The sequence below is a fragment of the Melospiza georgiana genome, chromosome 1, assembly GCF_028018845.1.
Source record: "Melospiza georgiana isolate bMelGeo1 chromosome 1, bMelGeo1.pri, whole genome shotgun sequence".
Classification (NCBI taxonomy): domain Eukaryota; kingdom Metazoa; phylum Chordata; class Aves; order Passeriformes; family Passerellidae; genus Melospiza; species Melospiza georgiana.
Window position 1 is genome coordinate 120,482,360 of NC_080430.1, and position 24,434 is coordinate 120,506,793.

Here is a 24,434-nt window from a genome sequence, read left to right on the forward strand (position 1 = left end):
AGCTCTGGAGAAAGTATAATTTTGATAGCATTTGTTGAGTACTTTGTTTTTCATTGAATACCTATTTTTGCTCTATTTTGTCATAAGTTGAAGTCCTCCTTATAAAGCCGTTATTTTGCAAGTCAGGAAAAGTTTACAAATTCTCCTACCCCTGATCTTTTCTGGAACAGATCTCTTGTGTCTATACAATATTTGGCATCTCTGAAGTTACTTGGAGTTTCTATTATATGATTTCACTTCTTATGTAGATGACTCAAATTTTAGCTCCTGAATTTTTGTGTCCATGGTGTTGCCAGTCTTTTGCCGTGAACAAAAGTCACCTCACCCTTTTAAAGTCCATCAGGTGTGTAGTGAAGTGTAGATTTTCATTGAAGCAGCTTTTCATATCTGAATTGGCTGTTTCACCAGACTTAGCCAATAGCTGTGTGCCAAAACCTGTTGAAGACTTTGCTGGCTCCTGGGGATTGAGAGTAGCAAGATCTGTTTCAATTAATGCGGTGTGAGTGTCAAAAGCCCTTTAGCTTTCAAAACTCTTAACCAGGCTCATTATATAATAATGGCTGCAGGATAAGCAGGCTTGGGAATTCACATTCCAGATAGAGAGCTGCCCTGACAGTGCTAGCAAAGTGAATTATTCCTAGAATATTTTCTGATATTTTCAGGACTGGTTCTGCTGTCCAGTGTGCATTCAGGCAGCAAATGCATTTGCACAAAACTGCTGAACCTTCCATTTCAGATTGGCTGTTTCTGGGCAAGCATAGCTGAGTATTTTCTATTTCTTTAAGGCCCTATCTGAATGGAATGGTAAGAGATGCACCTGCAGATTATGAAGATGAATTAAAGGAGAGAGCACGTGTGTGGCCGCTGTCAAGAACTGGAGATTCTAGGTGTGGTATATCGTGTACTTTTCTGATAATTGCACTGCAAAATCATGGTGAGATGAAAATGCTGAGTTCAAATCCCAAAACATTGTCTGAAATGCCTGATAGTTTTTCCTGAAACTAGAATATAGTATAACAAGACATGTTTCCTCTGAAAATGGGCATTGAAGCTTGCATGCCAGTTTTCTTTTTAAATTGATAGAGCACTTATTCTCCAACAGAGGACTTTTATTGAGTCAAATACTGTGGAATTCTGTTTTCATAGTAGTTTTAAAATTTTTTTTCTTCATCTTGTCTTGGTTTTGCACACCCTGAAATGATCTAAGTGGGTGAGGTAGAAGCAGAACCCTTGTAAAGTCCTTACATAAACTCTTGACTGGCACCATTCAGTCTGTCAGCATGGCTGAAGTGCTCAATTGAGGCAGTTTTTCTGATGGCTTCAGAAACCACAGGCAAATGGGAATTGAGAGAAGTGTCTTTTTGCCAAACAGTTTCTTTTTTTTGCTTGGGATATTTCTTTGGATTGTAGAAAAACTGTTTGTCACAAATGTGTTCACATAGTGATGCAAGTGAGTCTGTCATGGTTCCCGCAGACTGTGTAGGAAATTCTTGAGTTTGATCACTCCATTTTCTTTTTTGTCTTTGCCAGAAATCAGATGCAGATTAGTTCTTCAGCTAGTGAACAGGCCAAGTCTGCAGGTGAAAGGCGATATGCAACAGGCCTCGTTCTTGGTATGTATAAAAACCTCACTAATAGTTAGCCTTTCATTGCATATGTGTCTTGGTTTGAAAAGACAGGTATCTGCTAAGGAAGGCAGGAGCCTTTCCTCAACTGGTAAATGTAAACTCCCTCCCTCCAAATTGTTATAAATTTGAAATTAAGGGGAGCACTCAGGCAAAGATATGGGAGCAGGAATGACAGTTCTTTATTAGGGAAGAAAATAAAAATGAAATAAACAATGCAGTAATACAAAACAACACTGACAGAGTCAGAATACAACCTGACACTGTTGGTCAGGGTGTTGGTAGCAGTCCAATTGAATGGTGGCTGCAGTCCTCCTGGAGTGTCAGGTGTGGCTCTCTTGGAGCAGGCATCCTGTAGAAGGGTGGAGTTTTCCTCTGAAGATCCAATGGTGGTGTAGATGGGCCTGGTCTTCCTCTGGAAATCCAGTGAAAAGGCAGCTGCTCTCTGGGAATCCAGTGGAAAGGCTGTCCTGGTGTCCCAAAATCTCGGATTATATCCAGTTAGGAATGCTTGGCTCCTCCCTCTGGACAGAGCTTCTCACAATGGAATGCTCTAATTTTTATCAGTCACACTCAGTAACAGAAGATATCTCCTAAAGGGAGGATCGGTTTGTGGAAGAGATAAAGAAAACTGCCCAATTAACAGAAGATAACTGCCACACCTCTGACAGATGGCAAATAGAATAGACACATTACCTTGCAATCTAGGACAATATGTTATTTTTCCATGTGAATAGTTAAAAACTAGAAAAATGAGCATTTGTTTTTCCTTCTGCTAGTTGTCTCCAAGACTGGTAAATAAGTGTTATTTACATAGAGAAGCTAAAGCAAAACATAGTCCTTTTCTCCCTTAATGTAACTTACTAATTAATGTTTGACTTACTAATTAATTTTGAAGAGCCCAAGTTTCTTCTTAGATTTTATTAACATTTTAAGGCCCAGATAAGTGATTAAATTATTTTACAAATTGAAGTATGGGAGAAATCTTAACCTCTGTATTGTTAAAGACACAGGTTTACAGTGAATTTTAATTGCAGAAATATGAAAAATGGTACTGTGAAAAATGATTCTGGTTATCTCTCCTGTAGCCAGAAAATTTAACAGGAAACATTAGTATTGAGTGTAACAGAGAGAAATACTGGTGAAGACATAGCATTCTTAGCTGAATTCAGGAAAGTGTAAGGCAAGAATAAAAGAACTCTAGTAGTGCTTTGGATGGGAGCTTTTGAAGGCAAGCTAGCTTTGAATTATGGCAAAATAGATTAACGGTTGTCAGAATAATTTCTGTTAATTTTTTCATTTGAATTGACCTGATCTTCAAAGCTGTATGTAGCAGGTCAGTTTTTTGGAACTGTTTAAAGGCAGCATTAAACCAGGGGTGTCATAGGGGTCACTCTCTGGCCTGCCCAGTCATCTCATTTGAAGTAACTTGAGGACGCAGAGGTGTGAATTTGTACTCCTAGCAGTCCTGGTTAGAAGAGTATTGAAAACTATACTGTGTAAAGATTAAGTAAATTAAAACTGGAATTTTTTCAAAATGGGAAGTGATTTCACACTCTCCCAAACTCACAAACCATGAGGTTATCTTGCACATTCTGGTCACTTTGTAATCCCAGCACAACAGGGACTACAAATCACAAATTTGATTTTTAAATTAAAAAATCAGTTAGTCATGCATCAGGTTTTGTTGCTGTTCCTTATTTGGCTTTTGTTTTAGATTCTTTCCAGCTTCTTTCTCTTTATTATTCAGATCTACTTCACCATAAGTCCAGTCAGTTTGTGTACAGTTGTGTACAGTTTGTGTAAGAGTCTTTGTGTCTGATAGTCGTACAATGCAGAAGATGCTGCTGATGTTTTTTGGAGTTTGTTTTTAAAATAAAAGAAGACCTCTGCACTTACTGGGGGGGAATCACCACAAACTAAAAGTTTTTTGTGTTCCTTAAAATCTATGTGAGCTGTTATCACCATTTCCACATCTGTCGGTACTTTGCTGTTTCTTAGTAGTCATGGGAACCATCCTAAAAGTGGAGCAATTTACTTTCCTCCCCATGGGTTTGACTCCCTTCAGTTTTAATGTTCAGTTTTATGCAGAGCAGTGCCTCATAATTTGGAGTGCTGTAGTATATCTTCCTTAGGTGAACATTAGATTAAAAGAAAAAAATTAGTTTACTTCTTTTAGTTGCTGTTGTACCAAATAGCTTTGAAATTTATAGCTTCCTTTTCCTATAAATTAGGAAAATTTATATTTTCCTACCAAAACCAGGAAAAATAGTAATGAAAATAATATTCAAAATTTTAGTAGTTTTGATCATCATACTCCAAACAAATTGTCTATTAAGACTAGATTTTTATTTTTTTTTTTTTTGTTTTAGTGGTAGAGATACAGTGTTTGTACAGTGTGCTGTGTTTCAGTTTCTAAATTGGCTGAAAGGCAATGTTTTTGTCCAGTACCTTTAGTGTACTTTGTGGAACATTTACACAAATGTGTGGTCATTTCCATTAGGTGGTCAGGACCGAGAACTTCTTCAGAGGAGAAAGGAGAAATACAGACAAGAACTGATGGAACAGATGGCTGAGCAGCAGCGGAACAAGAGACGGTAATGGAAAGTTACTGTCTTTTTAAAAGATAATGGCTGAAATGTAAAGGCATTCCATTAATTCAGTGTTGTAAGAAGCAATTTCATAACTATGGGATTCCAGGCAGCTGAGTAATATTGCATTTAATTAAACTCATTGTCATGAGAGCTTTAGTTTTTAATGAACATATTCACAAGCTTTCAGTGGAACGAAGAAAACCCAGATACTTTTTCATTTTTACAACTGATTTTTTTAGTTTCTTAAGGGTAAAGAAGCTTTAACTAAAGTAATCTTTTTTTGGTGGTACAGAATTTCCTAAATAGTTGGCAAAGTTGAAAATTATTTTGGTTTTGCCCTCCAATTTTGGAAAGTAACCTTTCATTTTTAAAGCATTTGATCATCTGGCTTATGCAGAATAATAAAATATTAATTCTTCTTTACCTATTAGTCACGTTCTACTGAATTATATTTGAATACATAAAAACACACAGCAATATTAGAGAAGGGATGAGGAATTAAAAATTTGTTACTATTGACTCATTGTGACAAAAATTATACTATGCAGAACAAGCCTGAGCCCAGAAATTTCAAAACAGTTATTTATTGCTGCACTTTTAAATAATTAATTTCAGTGTGTTTAATGTTAACTTCTTGAATGTGAATAAAAACCAATTTTTTAGGAATGTCCTGAAAAGTTGTAGTAAATAAGAATTGTGGTGGTTTCTCCTTTTATGGTAGTTGGATTTTTACTAGGTAAAATGGGTGGTAGCCAGATACTTCTTGAGAATTTTCTGTATTTACAAATATTATATAATTTCTTTCCCTGATTGCAGAAGAATTCAAGTGGAATCATTGTCTTCCGTTTTCCTGTATTTTTGGAGTTCTTTTAAATACAAAGTTGTGAATTTGTGCTTTGAAAGAATTAATATAGTCGTTATTGCTTTCTGATTTGATTCTTTTTTTTTTACAAAAACAAAACAGTGAGAAGGAACTTGAGCTCTCAGTTGCTGCCTCTGGAGTTCAAGACCCAGAAAAGCAGGTAAGAAATTTGGATTTTCTTTCATCTATATAGCCTATTCTTTTTTTCTCACATGCACACTGTGGTTTCTTAGTCACATAACTCTGTGGAGTTTCTGTAAAACGATAAATGTTGGGCTATTTAATAGGGCATCAGTGTAGAACAAAACTGAAGCCCAGGATGATGAGGCTGTGTCATGGTTTAACCCCAGCCAGCAGCCAAGCCTCACGAGCGGCTGCTTGCCCACTTCCCCACCAGTGGGACTGGGGAAAGAAAGAATAGGAAGAGAAAAAGCTGGAAAACTCAAGGGTTGAGATGAAGACAGTTTAACAAGGAAAGCAAATGCTGCACACACCAGCAAAACAAAGCGAGGAATTAATTCAGAGCTATCCATGGACAGGCAGGTGTTCAGCCATCACATGTCTTGGGAAGACAAACCATCCCTCCAAACATCCTCCCCTTCCTCCTTCTTCCCCCACTTTATATAGTGAGTGTGATGTCCTACGGTCTGGAATATCCCTTTGGTCAGCTGGGGTTTCCTGTCCCAGCTGTGTCTCCTCCCAGCCCCCCCAGCCATGCCCAGGCTCCTCACCAGCGTGGCAGCAGAAAAAGCAGGAAGGCCTTGGCTCTGTGTAAGCCCTGCTCAGCAATAAAAAAAACACCTCTATATTATCAACCCCATGTTCAGCACAAATACAAAACACAGCCCCACCCCCCTTCACTGTGGAAAAAATTAACTCTTCCCCAGGCAGAAATATCACAGGCTGTAAGTCATTAAACATACTTTTAGCATCAGAGGAAAATATTTTCATGGAAATTATTGAGCATTTTCTTTTTCTGTGTCCAAATAGAAATTTGTCCAAATAGAAATAGAATACCAACAGTGGGTATCATGGAAAGAATTACTTGGTGTCCAGTGGTAGCCTCTTAAATGCACACTGTAGTAACCTTTCTTTGAGAATGCAAAGTATGCTGCAGAAAGCTTTCTCTCAATTAAAAAAAAAAAAAGGTTGTTTTGCATATGAGTTGATCTCATTCCAACAGTTTTTAATTTAAAAATTTGTAATTTTTTAAAGCGATCCAATATACTGCTTAGGATTACAAGCATTTTTATAGGATTTTGTAAAAAGCAAGTTGTTTGGTGTTGTTTGTAAGACTTAATTCAGAGCTACTACTGTCTCCACTTCCTTAGTGAGGTGATGATTACATGAAGAATTTTGATTAGCATGCATCCAGGAGCAGGTTGTCAGCACTAGTAACATTATTAGGAGACTGATAGTCTTGCAGAGACTGACAGAACTTGTGTGATTTGCATGTACTTGCTATGTGCCCAAAGCCATTGAAGCTTGGGTATGGTGGAGATGTGCTGTTTAGGATGTAGGGTGGTAACTTTCAAGCAAGAATAGACTAGTTATTAAGTTAACTGGTTACTGGTTTAAATTATCACCAGTGCTCTTTTTGGGGAATGCTTTGACACAGATTGAAACTCGTGCCATTTTTTGGAGGGTTCAGCAGAAGGGAAAGAAGGTCCTCTTTGCTAGAAAATGAAGGTGGATGAATAGCTAGCTGTAAGATGCTATTAGTCAGATCCTTGTGGGTCCCTTCCAACTCTGAATATTCTGTGAAACCATTTCTTTCTTTCTGTGAAACTTGGGAGACAGGAGATTGAGAATGCAGACAGACAAGCAATGAAGCTGAATCAAAATTCTTACTCCTAAATGGGGAGGAAAAACACCTGTCTGGTTGCATGTTCCTGCCTTCACTGCCTAAAGTGTCTGTCATGCTTGTTTGGTCCCTGTTTCAAACTCTTTCAGCTCGGTTATCTGGCAAAAATCTGAATCTTTTTTGCTGCTTTAGTTGGTATAAAGGGGTCAGCTGGCTGATCAGGGATTCACATGGTGAAAGGGAGAGGAATAGAGGGTACAGCTGGGAGGCAGGCAGGGAGGGAGGCCGAACTGAGCAGAGGATGCTGGCTCTCCTGGCTCAGCAGGCTGCAAGGTCAATGTAAACAGTTCTGTGTAATCAAAGCTGACTATGCAGAAGCATGCTGTGCTGCAGCACTCAATACACCATACACAGCTCAGTCAGAGTCTGCAAAGTGCCTGTTGTAGGAACAAAATCCTATCCAGAGCAAGTACACAGCATGCATAGTGTTTTAAAAGCACTAATTTAGCTGAAAGCCTTCAATTAAGTTGAATTGCTACATTCATTAGGCATCAGTCACTGTTAGCCTTAAATTGCCTCTCAGGGAGAGATTCTAATTAGGTGCATTTCTTGATTAATTACAGGTTGGTTAAATAGCAATGCCTGATTAAGAATCTATAAATGGAGATTGTTGTATGTGCTGCTTGTTTAAACTGAAACAATCCCCAGGATGAACTGAGTACTGAAGTCACATCTGAAATCAGCAGTAGAGCTGAAATCCGGGGCACTTTGGGAATGCTTTCATATTAAAGTTGTTAGTGAGAAAGGCTGTTTTAAATGTTCTGCAGCTCAAGACATTGGATTTGAGAAGACAAAAAGTCTGTAGACTGCTTTATAAAATTCAATTGCTTTAGCTAGTATCTGTTATCCAATTCTGTGTTCACATCTAGAAATTTGAAATTAAATACTAAAAGCAAATATTTATGTCTAGTAGATTTTGAGAATTTGTGTCTAAACACTGTATTCCTTGATTGGTGAGTACTAACTGCCTTGTATACACTGTCTTGCAGCTAAATGATGAGGAGGTAAAGATTTAATATTTTCTTGAAATATTTCCATATTGTAGGGTATATGGTTTTCTGGTGGATATTAATATGTAGCTGGTTTCGGGTATTACTTTCTCCCTATGCATGTTAGTTGAAGAACTTCAATATTAGGACCAATAAATTCAGAACAAAATCTCTTTTACGTATACAGTGTATGATTTTTTTTTCCATTCTTCTATTCTATTGCCTTATTGAAACAAACATTAGAATAGTTATGCAGAGCAGTTGCTGTAAGGGCTTTCTGGGTGTGATAGGATAGTTCTGAAACTGACTTGCATGCCTTCACATTATTTGTTTGTTGCTTTTGACTTTTTTCTGAGGCTGACAGTTATCAATAAACATTTGCTACTTACGTTTTAAAAAGAACTCCCTCCAAAAACTTGTAATTTTTGTGATTGAAAAAATTAATAAGGTCAAAGGAATTCAAAAAGTAAAATAATGGTATTGAAGGAAATGTTTATTGGAAAAAGTCTCACAGTGTATTTGTATTTTAGTTTTTACTGATTATGAGCTATTTCAATCTTGGGTTGGAGGGGAGGGATTTCAGAAACTTTTCTTTGCATAATATGAGTATACTGTCACTGTGGAAAATTGATAGCTGTAGATAAACTGTTCTAAAGACATGTTCTTTTTTCTGGACATTAACTAGATTTATATACTTCCTGAAACCAATGACAAGGTTGCTTTTTGTAAATCTCTGATAAAAGTTCTGAATTTCCTTGTAATACTGGATTCCCAGTAGATCACTGGAAGAAAAAAAATGCAGTTTTTGAAATTTGAACATTTGAAATTTGAAAGTTGAGATCCAGTGAAGTATTTAACCCAGCGTAAATGGAGGTTCAGAATATTTCCTAGTAATAAGGCAACTGTTTTGTTTTGGTTTTTTCCCCCTCACTCTTTTTCTTACTACTTTTTTTTTTTTTTTTTTTTTTTTTTTTTTTTTTTTTCCCTTCAGCCAAATAGATTGAAGCAGTTTGGCTTCACAGCAAGACCTTTTGAAGAGAAGGTACCTCCTGAAAGGCCCAGGGTGGCTTTCCAGACTCCAATGCCAGCCCGTTCAGCCTCTCCAGTGAATGAAGACTCTCAGAGTGATAAAGACTTTCAGAGGGGTCTAGTCAGCAGTCTTGGGGAAATGGTGGCTCCCAGGTGCTTCACCATCATGTTCATTTTACATGTTAAATAAGATTGTTGTTTAGCATGTTATTACTCTTGATCCTTCTCCAAGGAGCTGATGAAGGTAGAAATAATATTTTGACAATTAACAGAAAACGTACTACTTTGTACTGGAATAAACTTTCAATGTCAGTTTCCTCATGGTTTATTTGAAGGCATCCATGGAGGCTGGATTATCTCTGAAGGCAGCTGTCTCATAGTGGATTTTTGTGTAGGACAAGGGTTGAGCTGTAGAAATTATGTCCATGTCTGTAATACTGAGTCATGTTGTGAGAATGCTTGGGCCCATGCCCTGCAGTGTCCATGTTTTCAGAAGGCTGATGTGGCACCAGTTTGGCTCCTATTAATTTAGCAGTCTCCAGGGCTGAGCTCAGGAACGCACTGTAGGCAAGGGCAGCTTCCGCTGGGTGCTGTGATTGTGGCTAAACTGAGAGAAGGCACGTGGCTGAAGCTCTGCTGTGCTATTCACCCCTTGACCAGATCGTGCCTTGTTTTCTCTACTGATGCAGCCAGGAAGTACCATTAACTGAGCCACTTAAAGGAGGAGTGCTTGTTTTGTGTTCTTAGATCTCTGGAATAGTCTGGGTTCATGTGCTGCTCCCTCAGGGAAGGTTAATTCCCTGCTGAGACTTATTTGTATCTTGTTCCTGTATGCCACTAATGAGAGGTCTTCAGCTGAACTAAATCTGGAATTTTTCCATAATGAATTCTCCTTCTATCCCCATCCCTGCTTCATTCTCTTTCCCTCCCTCTCCTTCTCTCCTCCTCCCACTTCTTCTGATGATATCTTTTCAGTTGTACAACAAACCAAGGAATTGTGTCCCTTTTTTCTTTAAGGCTTGCACCGTTGCCACCGCCTCCACCACCAGTTTTGACAGACAACTATAAAACACCTTATGATGATGCTTATTACTTTTATGGGGCTAGGAATCCCTTGGATCCTGCTCTTGCATACTGTAAGTTGATGATTTTAGGTGGTTGTTAGAGTGATTCATGTGATTGCTTTTGATGTAGTTAAATGATGAACAATGTAGAACTTACAACAGCAAATTAAAACCATTTTTAAGATGTGTATTGAATGAAAAGGACTTTTTTTTTTCAATACTGTTTTTGAATGAAGTAATTTTCTCCAGCAACAAAAAGGGCTGTGACTTCCTGAAATCTTGTTCATCACTTGAACAAGTTCTAGTCTCAGATTTTTTGCTGTTATTGCTCCCAGATAATTTTCTTTATAATATTGGTAATTAAAACATTATTTCCTATAATCACTTAAATACTAATTAATTACATGTGTAGGTGCTGTTGCAGTTTCAGATATAATTATCAATATTTAAAAGATATTTATTAATACATTAAATATATTAAAATAATGTATGAAGTGGTCTACTTTTATATTTTAAGAACTCCTTTTTTGTCTGTCCTTTACTTCATGATAATTTCATGTTTGAAGCTTATTGTGATTTGTGTAGGGAGGGACTGGATTATGTGGTGTTCGTTTTTCTCTTTTTTTATTTTTTTCTTTTTTAGAGAAAAAATCAGAAATACTTTAAATTTTTTTGTGCTATCTTCATAGAAAAGGTAAAATAAAGGAGAAAAAAACTTAGAAAAATAGCTCTTTTACTAGTTGATTTAAATGACATTTGGAAAGAATGATGATGTGTCACCATTAAGCAAGTAATTTAATTTTGTTATTTGATATAGAATATGTTGATGAGGTAATTTGTAAAATGTAAAGGGATTTAGTTGAATTTAAGAAATAGATTTGTACCTTGGCATTGTATTTCTTGCTTTAGAGGGCATATTAAGGGTTAGCTGAGTTTGTTATAGAAGCTGAGAGTTCTGTTTGTTCTATACTCACAGAGTTTGACTGATGAACTCTGTTCTTTTAGATAATGAAAAATATTTCTATCTGAGCATTCAAAATTTAAAATATGGGTTGTGTTGGTTTTTTACTGTGCAGATGGTACAGGAATGATGGGAATGCAACCCACACCTAGTCTGGATCCTCCTTTAGGCCAAGCTCCAGTAGAGCAGCCTGTGTAAGTATTATCTATATTTGTATTCTTTATGTATATTTATCTCTATTGATATTTTTCTTGTATGTTGGTAATATTTTGCTAAGAACAGATATACCTTTGAAGTAAAATGTGTTAAAGACAACTCTTCGAACTTCTATCTAGACAATAAAAGAATAATTCATTGAACTGCTATTTTCGTATGGATTTAAGAAAATGTTTGGGATTATAAACTGCCAGGCTATGGGAAACAACAACTCTTAAATACTTCAGGAATAGATTTTTTAAATTTTTTTTTACCTCACTCTGCACCCTGTGATGTTTTCCTTTTATATGTGTGATTTTTCAATTTAGAAGTAACATTGGACAGAGGAATACAGGAGACAGACAAAGAGGCATAGGAGTCTATTCTGAAGAAAAAACAAAGCCTTCCAAAGAGGCAACATTATCTTATCAACAAGAATTACAACAGCAGGTACTGAGTGATAAAGTTTCTAACTCTTCATTCTTTATTTTTTTGGCATATGATGGTTTTAACTATAGTACTCTTTTAGAGAACTTTATGTAGCATACAAATAAAAAGCTTTTTAACTCTTCTTCCTTTCATCACTTCCTTCCTCTGACTCTGCTTTAGCTCATTTTAGCTCTTCAGATGGACAGTAAGCTCTTCAAATTTTTTGTCAGAGGCAGAGAGAATGTTAAGAATCTTACAGCAAACAGATTAGTTCCACGCATGTATCTTTATGTAATTATTTTCATGAAGATAAGAACCTGCATCTTAAAAGGAATGGCTTGTATTGTTCTGATTATTCCATTATTGCTATAATTATTAGGAACAGTCTAATTTCTGTAAGTTTTTCATGATCATTTGGACACTAATTCAAAGATTTGCCAAATTTTTATTTTCAGTGTGTTTGTAGGCATTGTCTCATTTTTTTTAGCTTCTCTTTTGATCGACTAAACAATTTTTTTGTGTCTCCTGTTCCAGTAGACACCTTATTCCTATACTCACTTTAGTGGCCTTTTGCTACTGCATCTTGAGGGAGTTTACAGTTATAAAATGTATTTGTCCATGATGAAATATGTTACTTTTGGAGAAATTTTCCTAGTACCCAGTTCAGGGGCACTTAACGTTTTCTTATCTGATTTTTCATGTATTTCCTTGGTAGAGGTAAATAATACCAATAAAAATAATGTAGTTCTAATTATGTTTGTGCATAAGGGATAAAGGAAAGGCTGCCATCCAAGGGCAAATAGAGAACAGAATAACCATTTAGGAATAGTGTCAGGTACTGTACATATGGTCCTCTGAAGGCATTTTCTCAGTGTAGTCCTAAATAAGTATTACCTTGCAATATGAGAGACTGCACAATATGACATAAAGGTCTAATAAACAGGCATGATACAACCTTTCATAGTTGTTATGGTTGAAAGCAATCAGGATATTCTTATTTTTGCTATAGATAGACCTGACTGATGATTTTTGTAAACAGTTGAAGGGGCTAGATAGGTCTTTGTTGACTTGTTATATCTCTTATGGAATTGGGATTACTGGGAAATTATAGCATCATAGAGTGACCTAGGTTGGAAGGGAGCTTAAAAACCATCTAGTTCCAACCCCACTGCCATGGACACCTTCCACTAGATGATGCTGTGTGACACCCCATCCAACCTGGCCTTGAACACTGCCAGAGATGGAGCATCCACAGCTTCTCTGGGCAACCTGTTCCAATGCCTCACCACCCTCATAATGTTTTATCTAATTGTATTTATCTAATGAAATGTTTTTCTAATGCACATGAGAAATAAAGTTAAGAAAATTACATTAATATATTTCAAATACAAAAAATAGTTAATGTTTTAAAAGCTTTGAGTAAAAGGTGACTTTTTAACAGCTGTTCACTTTATAAATTCTATAAATTAAGAGACTTAATTACATAAATGATTTTGAAGAAAGAGAAGAACAAAGCATATGAACATTCTTGTGTTACACATAGATCATAGTGAACTACCACTGAAAACTATTTTATGAGTTATTATGGAATTGTGTAGGCATTTATTATTAGAAGTCATCTCCAGTCTAAGTTTTGGTTAAACAAAACATACCAGATTGAGAGAAGCAAGTGCAATAATACTGTAGAATTTTGCCTTTTAATTTTCAGCCAGTATAAACATGTGTATCAAAGATCCAGAGATAGGGGACTTTTGATCTAGTGCAAATGTCACATGTGGACATTTCTGGAACTTGGAAGTTTTATCATGTGTAGGATGTTTCTCTGATTATGCACAATTGGCCAAGCACAACAGAACGTGATGCACTGTCTGCAGTGTAGACAGTGAACTGTTTGGATTTTCTTGCTCTAGATGAGGGAAATAGATGAGAGCATTCACTTTGCTCTGTTAACTTTTATTCCACTTCTACTTAAAGTGATATTATTGTGGAACTAACTTTGGTTGCATTGCTTTTAGATAAGAGAGAGAGAAGAGCGACGCAGGCAAGAGCGAGAGGAGAAGGAGAAGTTAGAGGCAGAAATGAAGAATTACAATCCCTGGGGAAGAGGTGGTGGTGGTGCTCCTCTCAAAGATGCAGAAGGAAATCTGATAAGTATGTTTGTGAAAATTATGGATTGTCTTTTCAAAGCTGATGTTTTCTTGCTCTTGTAAGAGCTCTATTCAGCCATATTATTCCTTGTTTTGTTGCACTGGTAGCCCTTGACAAATAAGACTTGTTTCAAGGAGATGTACTCCGGGAATAATTGAGTTATTTTGATTTCTGTAGAATCATTTAAAGAGTACAATCCAAACAAAATGGGAAACACAGGATATGTCAACTTTAAGTGAAGACACAATGCAGTTGTAAAGGGAGAAGGAGGAAAACAAGCTGTCAGAATTATCTGCAATACAAATATGCTAAAGTCTGTTGTGAAGATTTTTATTTAAGCATGTCCTAGGAAACAGGTTTTTAGATTTTTTTTTTCTTTTTAAAAATGATGTCTAGGCTTAGAAATCTCTATTTGTGATATGAAAAATGGAAATGTGTTTATATAAATATACAAAACTAAGTGGAATATTTATACTTCCCTAAGTAACACTGCTGGTAAATGGCTATATAAAGAGCACTCAGCAGTAATGTTTTATAAGGCTTGCTTTTTTCCAAGTGCTGTTTTATACAAGATGGGAGTAGGGAGCTGGAAGATAGCTGTAATCCAGGTTGTTAATCTACCCTTCCAATAAATTGTTTAATATTTACTGGATAACAGTTTATATACAAAAGTAATTTGTTTTAGTTGTATGACACCTGAGCAACATGTCAAAATTAATAGTATATTTTGAGAGTAGTGAGTAAAGTTTAAATGCTTTTTAAAGATTTTGTGGCCAAATTAAAAGTTTAGAAGCTTGTATTAAGGATCCAAGTTTGTGTTTATCCTCAGGGCAGATGGAGGTGTTCATACTGCCTGACTCCAGGCACTGTATTTATGTGTTTGGCTTCTTCCTCTAGGCTTCAGCAGTGGTGTGGCTGGAAATGTAAAGGTCTCATACTGACCTGAGCCCTACACATAACTGCTGAGAAGTTTATCTCTGTCTGTAAATGAGAAACCAAGAGAAAGAAGCTTATTACCTTGTCTTCCTGAATTAAATATGTAAAATACTTTTCCCATCATAGCTTGGCAGCACGATGTATGAGCTATGAGTCGAGTGTTGTGAAACAGGACATGCTTTCTGACAAGTCTTTTTAATGTGGTGTGACTTGTATTTTATCCTCTTAAAAATGTCTGTAAATAGCTTTTTACCACACTCTGATATATGCAAAGGTTGTTTTACAGAGAGGCATGGAATTTAAAGTTCTCAGAATCTGTGTGCTTAAATAACTACAGTAATTCATAATTATCAGAAACCCTGTTTCAAAATGTAATCTGAAAACTGTGCAGTGCTTTTTTGTTTTGAAATGAGCCTTCTAAGTGTAGTATGGTAACATGCACCGTGTAAATTTTGATGAAAATGTCACATAATGTTGCTTTGCTTACATATTCAAATCTGCACCTGGATTATTACTGAAGACATGAAGAGCAAAATATGCTTCAGTGCTTCAATTACACTTATTTCCCTCAACAGTAATTAGAGAGATTCAGCACTTAAAATATCAATACTAAACTCAGAAGTATTTTACAGTTTTAAGGAGATAGAAGAAAGGGTGGTTTCTAAATATCTATTTCAACACAGACTTGACAGTCAATTTTGTCTTTGAGTTCTTTATCTTTCCAATTAATAGCATTTTGAGGCAGGGGAGAAGGGAGGTTTGTTGTGAAGAATCATTCCTGACAAAGGAAAAGTGACAAAATGAATCTTTTAATCTGTTAATTAATAACTAGTTAATTATTAGAATCTCACCCTTAGCCTCTGTATTCTTGTCTTTGCCTGATTTTTTGTTTCATATCATGGCTGATATGCTCAGGAAGAGTGGAATCTGGTCAAAACCCCCTGTGTTTTGGAGAATCTACAGTGAGCATGCCTTGATGAGATTAAAACACTATAAACAGTTATTTCCCCTTTCCTTTAGCGGACTTGACTGTCATGCACAAGCGAAATGAAGAGGCTTATCATAATCCAGAGCCAAGACCAAATGAAGATAAAAGGGCTATTGTTGACCTAAATCTGGCCTCCTCGAGACCTGAGAACTCAGAAGCATCTACAAATAAAATAGCAGGTTTTTAAGAATACTGTATTGCTCCTCTAACTATCCATAAGTCTCAGTGACAAAAATTCCATAGTCTTGACCTCTTTCTGGTAGTCCTATGATAGTGCTCTCTACCTGTGAAGTCAGTATCATGCTTATTTCCCAAATTTCTTCATTGCTGTCACTGTGTGCTCTTAAAATCTTATCTGTCTTATCATCATGATAACTAAAGCTGTTTTAGCCCCGAAGAGTCAGGATCAATATATTAATTTTCCAGATTTGATGTTTCTAATCAAATCTTTGTACATGTTTGTCTTATTTTTAAATGACACAGTAAAATACAGCTGTGTAGTAGGTGAGACTGTGGAATAAAAGGAGATCTTCAGGTATATATGTTAGAGTTTAAGGTGAGATAGGTACAGTAACTAGGTTAACAATTTCTGAAAGTTACAGGTAAATTGGGTACATATGGAGCCCTATGCATTGCCTCCAAGTTCTAAGGATTTTGATTTATTTTCATATTTTTAAACTAATGCATTTTTGTCTTCTAATGTTTTGTGAGACATCTAAATGAGAGCACTGTGTTACTCCAAACCTGTCCCTAATTTAGCATGGGCAAAGGCCAGGATTGTTGATGGTCTTCTCAACTCAGCTTAGATGGTACTTATCCTTATCTTGTTTGAATTGTTGCAATTATTCTTCTTAATAAAGAATTACATGGTATTGTACATGATACAGGTTGTATATTTAACCATTTAGTAAGACGTGAAACAGGAAGGCTGTTAAAGTAATAGTTAAACAGCTAAGAGCCTCTTGTTTAAATCACTTATTTTGGGATCAGGAGGTGGTGCAGATCAGTGATGGGAACTTTATAGTCTTGCACCTTGAATTTGATCAGCCATGTATTACAGTGGCTTTGTGTATGTTTTGGTGGGTTTGGTTACTTGGACTTTTGGAGTTTTTTTGGTACACTGCCCTGTTAAAAGAGGAACTTGCAGGATAGTAACTAGTACACAGCAGGCATTTTCCTTGATACTTTCCATAGTAACTTGTCTGTCTTGCACCCACGCCATCTAAATGGTATATAAAATTTATTCTACTTTTTTATATGGAAGTAACTCCATCATGAAAGAGCCACATGTAAATTTAGTTTGATTTTGGAAGGATTCAAGAATTGCTTCCATGTAAGGAAAAATAATCTCAAAGTGTACTCCTTGGTATGCAAACATATCCTCCTAAGGCTAGGCTGTAGCAGTAAACATGAGAATTCCTATGAGAATACTTTAATGTGTTATTTATGCTTTCATCTGACTTGGGTGTTACCATATAGGGAAATGTAATGTTCATCTCAGCTCAGTGGAGCTATTGCTCTTGCACATCTTTGAGGTGCCATCCTTCAGAGCAGACATGATATGAGTGAAGAACATGCTGCATGAGCTGGAAAGTTAACACAACTTCCTCTACTTTTCCTTTACTTCCTTTCTTTCTCCTCTGCTTCTTATAGAGATTCTTTTCTGCAAAACCTGCTCTGTGTGCTACCTGAATTAATCCTCCTATCTAGAGCTTTGGGGACAGTATGGTTATGTTGTGGTCGTAACTCAGGGCTAAAGGAGACCTGACATTTCAAATTTTATAGTACAGAAAAAACACTCTATACTGGCAGAATTCAGATTTCTGACTGCTTAGAATTTTATTTGCCAGTCTGGGGCTTTGGTTTTTGTAGCATCCTTTGCTGTTTTGTGTAAATATTTGTTCTATTAGGATGCTCGGTTGGAAAAGAGTGAATAAACCTGAGGAACATAACTGTGTGTTCTAAGTCAAAAGAATTGCAAGCAGTAAAGTTACAAGGTGTAAAGTATTTGCTATTCTAATTAATTTGCAGGTGATGTTCTTAGATACTAAGCTGCAGATTGAACACTAGAATAGGTGACTTTAGTAGGTGTTATTTTGTAGAAATGCAGCTCACTTGGATGGTATTAAACAGTTCAAGTGAGAACTTTCAAGCCAAGCTATAGCCTTGAGTTACGACTGCCATAAGCTTCCTTTTCAAACCAGTGTCTCGGATTCCCCATTTCTCACTCTGGCTTCCTGTCTTCAGTTTGTTTTTTATCTGTAACCTTTCCCCTCCCTCAGGTATTACATTTGCACAAGCCTCTCCTTTTGCTCGAGGTAATGTGTTCGCTGAGCCTCCATCTCCAGAGCAGCTTAAGCGACAGGAATCCTACAAGAACTTCCTGCGTCTACAGGTGAATGCTCGTGCCAGATATCATCCAGTGAGATAAATTGTACAAAGAGGATTTGCACTCAGAGTAAATTATCAGTGCCCACCAAAGACCTTACCTGTGCTATCACAGCCAATTCTGCACACAAGAGATGTACTAAAAGCTACATACCATAGAGTTTCTTGGATTTTGGCTTACTTAATAGCATCACTTAGACAAGCATTTCTTAGTAGTTGGCTTCTATAGTCTAGGCTCTATATATTTTTTTATGTACAGCTCTCTAAATACAGTATTGAGTTCTGAAACTGTTTGCATACATAAATGACTACAGAAACCAAGATGTTTGGAGGTCTACATGACAAAAATGCACGTTCATCAAAAAGAAATGGTGATCAGTCATAGTGTAGTTATTTATTGATGGATATATAAAACCTGGTTGTTCCTCAACCAGCTTATGTCTTCTGTCCATAATGTTTGACATTTAATCTTATGCTGTGTGAATTAAATATCAGTGTAATTAAATACCATTATCAAGGAAATAATAGATAATTTAAGAGACTACTAAAGTTGTGCAGCGTTTGATGTGGATCTCTTAAAAAGAAAAAGATCAAAGGTTTTTTTCCATGCAAAGGGCTGCCAGATAGACTAAAGAATGGGCAGATCTTTTGCTTCAGTAAATCAGAGCTTTGTCTAATAATACTGCAATAGTGGAATGGAAAAAGATAATTACCATATCTTTTTTGTTTCCCATCTTCCATTATATAACCAATGAATAAAAGTGTTACTCCAGCACCTCTTGAACAGAGCAAGTGTTAGGAAATATTCTGGTTTTATTAGTATTGTTTATAAATAATTTTCCTGTAGAGGGGTGGCTCTGATGGCAAAAAAGAAATAGGAAAATAGAATCTCATTTTAAGGGGTTCTGAAGCTGAAATATAGTTGCACCATATAGCTTTTGATTTGCAAGTAGGTACTGCAGAAATCATGGTGGTAAATGTTGTTAATCAGATTGCTACTGGCTATTATTGACAGTTGAATACTTGTTTTATTTTTAAGATTGAGGAAAAGAGACGTAGGGAAGAAGCTGAGCGAGAAAAACTTCGAATAGAAGAAGAAAAAGAGGAAAAACGACTCGCAGAGCAGAGGATGAGAATTCAAAAAGCATATGAAGAGGAGCTAGAGGAGAGAAGGAGGAAAGATGAGGAGGTGTAGTATTTTGATACTTTGACTTCTTTCCATCCTAAACTAACCCTTTGTAATACCTGTTGTGTAGAAGGTAAGCCAAGAAGTGTCCTGTGAATTGATCTTTGCTTTTAAATGGGTCTGCATTAGGCAGAGGAGAGGTGGAAGATTGTCAGCATTAACTAGCTCATTCTTTTCACTCTTCGTGCTATACTGAAAACTTGAAGTATTGTTAATTCTTTCAAGAAAAAAACCTGTAGTTTTATTAATGACAGTGCTGCTTTCTTCTCTAAAAGAAATTGGTGGTGAGGCCAATAAAAAGATTTATCAAATTGGTGTAGTAAAAAAATATAATCCCAGTTTTTGTCTTAAATCTAGTTCTCATAGAATTATTTGAAAAATGTACCTATGCAGGAATATTTTGTACAAACTTTTAGAGTTGGCAAGGAGATAAGAGAGATAAGAATACTGTTTGTTTTTGATGAATGCCAAGCAGATCTAGTGAATACTTTTCACGGAGGTAAATTCAAACCTAAATCAATAGCTATGGATTTAATTCATACCCCAAATTTTTATTTCTTGGGTTTTCATTTTTTAATAAATTTGCATAATTTAGAATATGATAAATAATTGTAGGAAGAGGACACAAGGCCATTAGAGAAAGATGAGTCTTTTAGTGCCCTGTGGGATTATGGAAGATAAGATTAGGATATAGGACTTGAAAATTTCTAAGACAGAATGTTTATCTTATATTCTAAATTCTCCTTCCCTAGTATGAGCAGATTAGTTGGATGAGCCTTGTCTTCTGGATACCAGAGCTGTTCTAGCAGAGAGTAGGGAGCTGCCTGGTGTCATTGCTATTCACAGTCACACGACTGAAACTGAGACCAGATGATAATTTCTCTGTGGTCTTGTGATAGTGTGGTGCATGTCTGCAGTATGTTTTAGTTGAATCCTAATTTTTGGAAATGACTCCTACAGTTTAGCCTTAGCTGATGGCAGATCTGGGGTCACAAACTGATGTAGAAGTTATTAGGAATTCTGTTTAATGATATTAGCAAAGCCAGGGCTGCTGCTATTTGAGGTTGGCATGAGATATATTTGAATTTGGATATTTGAAGTCAGACTAATGAAATATGCTTTTTTTATTTCATACTAATCACTTTGATGTGTAATTTTAGCTTCTCAAAGAGAAAGAAAACATATTATTAATTGAGTCTTTTTTAATGTATTGATTATGTTACAGAGAAGATTGAAAAATAAAGAAGTAATTCAATTAGGGGAAGAAAGGAGAAAAGAGGCAGAAAAACGACAAAAAGAAAAAGAAGAAAAGCAAGAGGAACAACTTAGACAATATTTTGAGAAAGAAAAGATGGAAGAGGAGAAGAAGATGGTATGTGACTTGCTAAGAAAACTTACAAAAATAACTGGATTTTAAGGAAATCACATGACTTCTTAGACATCTACGTTCAGTATTGTTTCTCTGTTTATCAAACTGCAGTATACTTAATGCACAGAGAACAACTGATGGAAAAACCAGTCATATTGCAGTAGAAACTTACCTTGTTGGTTAAATTTGCATTAAAATAGTAAAAGTAAGATTAATAACCTGCACTCAATAGTTGATTTTTATATCTGCTGTGAAATACTGTGACCTGCATTTGCTGAGGTGTAAATATAAATAAAATTGTTTATTGGAGGACTGATAGGACTGTTCATCTTAAACAATGGTGGTTTTGGAAATTTAATTATTTTCCTTTCATCTGGATGATGTAAGAAATCCATCACCTAGCATTCTGATGGACAAAATCTAATTATAAAATTCTCTTAGGAAGTTTGTACTAAGTTTCTGTAATTTCTCTAAAATAAACAGATATAAAGATATAAAGGAAGTGTGTAGAGGAAAAAAGATATATAACTGAAATATAAATTAAGAAAAAAACACCCTACAGCATAGAAAAAAGTATTAAAATTTCTATAGGTTGAAAACAAAAATTACATTAAATAATTTTTGCTGTTGTTATACGCACTTAGGAACATTTCTTTCTGTCAAAGGGAAAACACTAACAAAACTTTGCCTGTCCAAAAGAACACTTTACTCAGAAGCTGTAGGGATGTAGTTTCAGTCTTGGTTTCCTCCCTGCAGCTGTCACGGCAATCTTCACCTGTCATTCCTGCCCTGCAGAACAAATCAGCGAGAAAAGAGGAGAGGATTCCCTCTGCTGAGAGCCGTCTGTCTTCCTATGCACAAGTATGTGAGAGCACAAGATTGTCAGAGCAAACTTCTACTGCTTTGTTTAAGACAGTACTGGGTATGAAATTATGCCAGGATTTTCAAATTTGGCAGTTATTACTGCAATGCCACGGATAACGAGACAGCCTTTACATTAATCAGTCTTGGAGCTCTGAAATTTAAGGTTAAATTTTATTTCAAGTATTGGAGAATTTTTTTTTGGAGGTGGGTTATTTTAGGTTTTTTTCAGCATGTGCATTTTCTGTAGGAATGAGTACCTCATTTTGGAGAGGATATACACTGTCCAGACCCTTACAAGGGGTCTGATGATCTCAAGATTTAGGATAAGAAAGTTTACATATAATCTAGCAGCTCATCATTTTCACTCACAGAAGAACTTTGCTCAGGCATGAAATTTAATGTTGATTTGTAGCTACTGACATTCTTATGTAATCTTCATGTTTTTCAAAGTACAAGGAGATTATTACTCCTAATATGCTTTGCTTTCTTCTCTGCATCACAAATGAGTTACAGTAGTGGTTCTGAGACCTCTCATTTCTTTTACTTGATAGTCTTCTCTGGGGCTTTTTTGGATTTTAAAATAAATTTCTCCTAGAAGAGAGTAGATTAAATAATTGTTTATGAGATTTGAATCTCAGGCTATACTTTTGTCTTTTTATTGAGAAAGTGTTTGTTTGTTTGTTTTTACTAACTCTTTGTCTGAACTGAGCTAAATACTTCATAGTTTCAGAGAATATTTTATGTCACACTTTAAACCATTGTTTTCCCTAAATTTCCTAAAAGTGGAGAATGCTCTGGAGGTAGGTCAGTTTATTTCTTTAGCAGTACTTGGAATAGATTTGTTTAGAACTCTGAATAGTGCATTATAGGTATTGTCATAGCAATTTTGGATTATACATTGTATTATACATTAAAAATTTTAGGCATTCACAACCTGTAAGTTTACTGTTCTGACTTCCAACTGTTAGTGTACATTAGCTGTAAAATAAGGAAATATAATGTACTGCAATTTCTTCCTTTTACAAATGACATTTGATATTGATGATGGTCACTAGGATCCTCCACAGCCCAGAGCTCCTTCTCCACCTGTCCCTGCTCGAAGAAATCAGCTGCGTTCATTAGGTGGGTACTTGTCCTCATTGCAGGCTCACTTCCTATTACAGCAAACCCCTTCTCTGTTACAGTTCCTTTTCTTGCCTGCAAAAGAAGAGTCCTTTCAAGTTTGCATTTCTGTCTAGGTGTTTTCTCTCTTAGTACTACCAATGTACTGGTATGGCTGAGTTTTTAAGACAAAATGATAATGCATTCATTATGCGTCATCATAAGGAAACATGTTTTTGTAAAAACTCTGGTAATGGAATAGTCTGCATGAGAAGTGCTGGATCTCTTGGAACAGTGGTACCACTGTGACCAGAATATGGCAAAAGGGGAAAGTTTTGGATTGGTGCAGTAAGGGATTAGACCAACAGAGTGTAGAGCATTGCAGCTCTAACCCTTAAGTTCTACCTACCTTTGTTAGTCTGCCTAATCCTCTCCTCATTCCTCTTAGATTTCACTGGTTGTTCTAAAATTCAGAAGTGCTAGAAGGATCTCCTTTGGTTTTTTTTATATTAGTTATCCTGGCAATATGTGGGTGGAGAGCAGTAATCTTTCTGCTGATACTTTTTTTACAAGTATATAAGAAATATACTTGTATATGTAAATGTAGCAGTAAGTAAAACGAAATGAAATGTAAGTGATGGCCTACAAATGGTGCTAGCCTGCAGCAGAAAGTACCTGAGGCCATTCCAGGGACTTGTGAATTTTCCACTAAATGGAAAGCAGAGTGGTTCTTAATTCAGCCTTTGGAAATTTATTGACTCAGACCTTCTGTCAAGAGAGAAATAAAGACATATAAAATGAGTCTCGTTTCTGAGGATTTAAACTAGAAAGACTTGCCTGCTAAGTTCTGGACACTAAAATCTAAAAGTCAGTCAAATACCCATCTCTAAGTATGTTATTTGGAAAACGAGGAATTTCTGAAACTGGTTTAACTTGTGGAGGAATGCTGTCCTGACCACAAAAAACAGCACAGATCCAAAGCAGGTCTGAAAAGTCAACATAAGCATGTAATAAAAATTGAAGTTGGAACTCTTGACCACTTAAGAGAATCTGCACTAGGCAGACAGATATCAACTTTTGAGTCAGGGAAAAAAATTATACTAAGTGCTTGCAGATACCACTGCAGTCCCTGTTATCTGAGGACTATGTAGGTTTGCATATTTCAAATTAAGCCTTTTTGCTGGCTACACCCACTTGTATCCCATAGCTTTTCCTTTTTTAAATACAGTGAAACATTTCCAGTGACATTTGTATGTCTTCTGCTGTTTAGGGGTTCTCATCCTTGTGCTGTCTTAAAATATAAATTCTGATCTTTCTAGTATATTAAATATTGTGATTCTTGTGTTTGTACAATCCTTTTTTTAATCCACATTTCCTCATATCTGTTTTTTCCCTTTATTTTTTACTTATGTTTATAAGTAGACAGCAAAGTTGCTCTGATATGCTTTATTTTTAAATTATTTGTGCTAAATTCCAGAGGAAAGGAAGAATGTGATCAATGAATTATCAGAGATGAGGAAACAGCTTCGTAGTGAAGAGAGGCGACTGCAGGAACAGTTGCTAAATGTGGCCAGTCATGATAATGTACCAATTACACGGTAAGAATTTAATCTTCTCTTTCAAAAGCTAGATTTTTCACAGGAAATTACTGTGTAGCTGACCAATATACATGAGTAGAATGAAAATACCAAGGTAGAACTTGTAAATATTTTTTTTCCTTTTTTTTTTTTAGTGTGTTTGTGTTTTTTCCAAGACTCGTGCTAAAATTTATTGTAAGAGTGGCTGTACTGGTAAGATAAGAAGCTGCAGTGCTCTGCCTTGAAGAGTGGTCTAAAACAGATG

General features: G+C 36.0%; 1 protein-coding gene across 6 annotated transcripts in view; it reads left to right on the forward strand.

Annotated features, from left to right (window-relative positions):
- CSPP1 (centrosome and spindle pole associated protein 1) overlaps positions 1 to 24,434 on the forward strand; it is a 62,686-nt gene that overhangs the window by 22,468 nt on the left and 15,784 nt on the right. For 4 of the 6 annotated variants that reach the window (XM_058019098.1, XM_058019128.1, XM_058019108.1 and 1 more), the window contains 16 exons: positions 786 to 887; positions 1,531 to 1,613; positions 4,129 to 4,222; positions 5,184 to 5,241; positions 8,926 to 9,116; positions 9,981 to 10,099; positions 11,104 to 11,182; positions 11,513 to 11,633; positions 13,628 to 13,763; positions 15,717 to 15,863; positions 17,967 to 18,079; positions 19,112 to 19,261; positions 20,484 to 20,630; positions 21,384 to 21,488; positions 22,547 to 22,613; positions 24,070 to 24,190. In XM_058019098.1, coding sequence (XP_057875081.1) covers positions 786 to 887; positions 1,531 to 1,613; positions 4,129 to 4,222; positions 5,184 to 5,241; positions 8,926 to 9,116; positions 9,981 to 10,099; positions 11,104 to 11,182; positions 11,513 to 11,633; positions 13,628 to 13,763; positions 15,717 to 15,863; positions 17,967 to 18,079; positions 19,112 to 19,261; positions 20,484 to 20,630; positions 21,384 to 21,488; positions 22,547 to 22,613; positions 24,070 to 24,190 — 1,833 coding nt within the window. The remainder of the gene's footprint in view (positions 1 to 785; positions 888 to 1,530; positions 1,614 to 4,128; positions 4,223 to 5,183; positions 5,242 to 8,925; positions 9,117 to 9,980; positions 10,100 to 11,103; positions 11,183 to 11,512; positions 11,634 to 13,627; positions 13,764 to 15,716; positions 15,864 to 17,966; positions 18,080 to 19,111; positions 19,262 to 20,483; positions 20,631 to 21,383; positions 21,489 to 22,546; positions 22,614 to 24,069; positions 24,191 to 24,434) is intronic. The other 2 variants (XM_058019118.1, XM_058019139.1) reach the window with 2 other exon arrangements.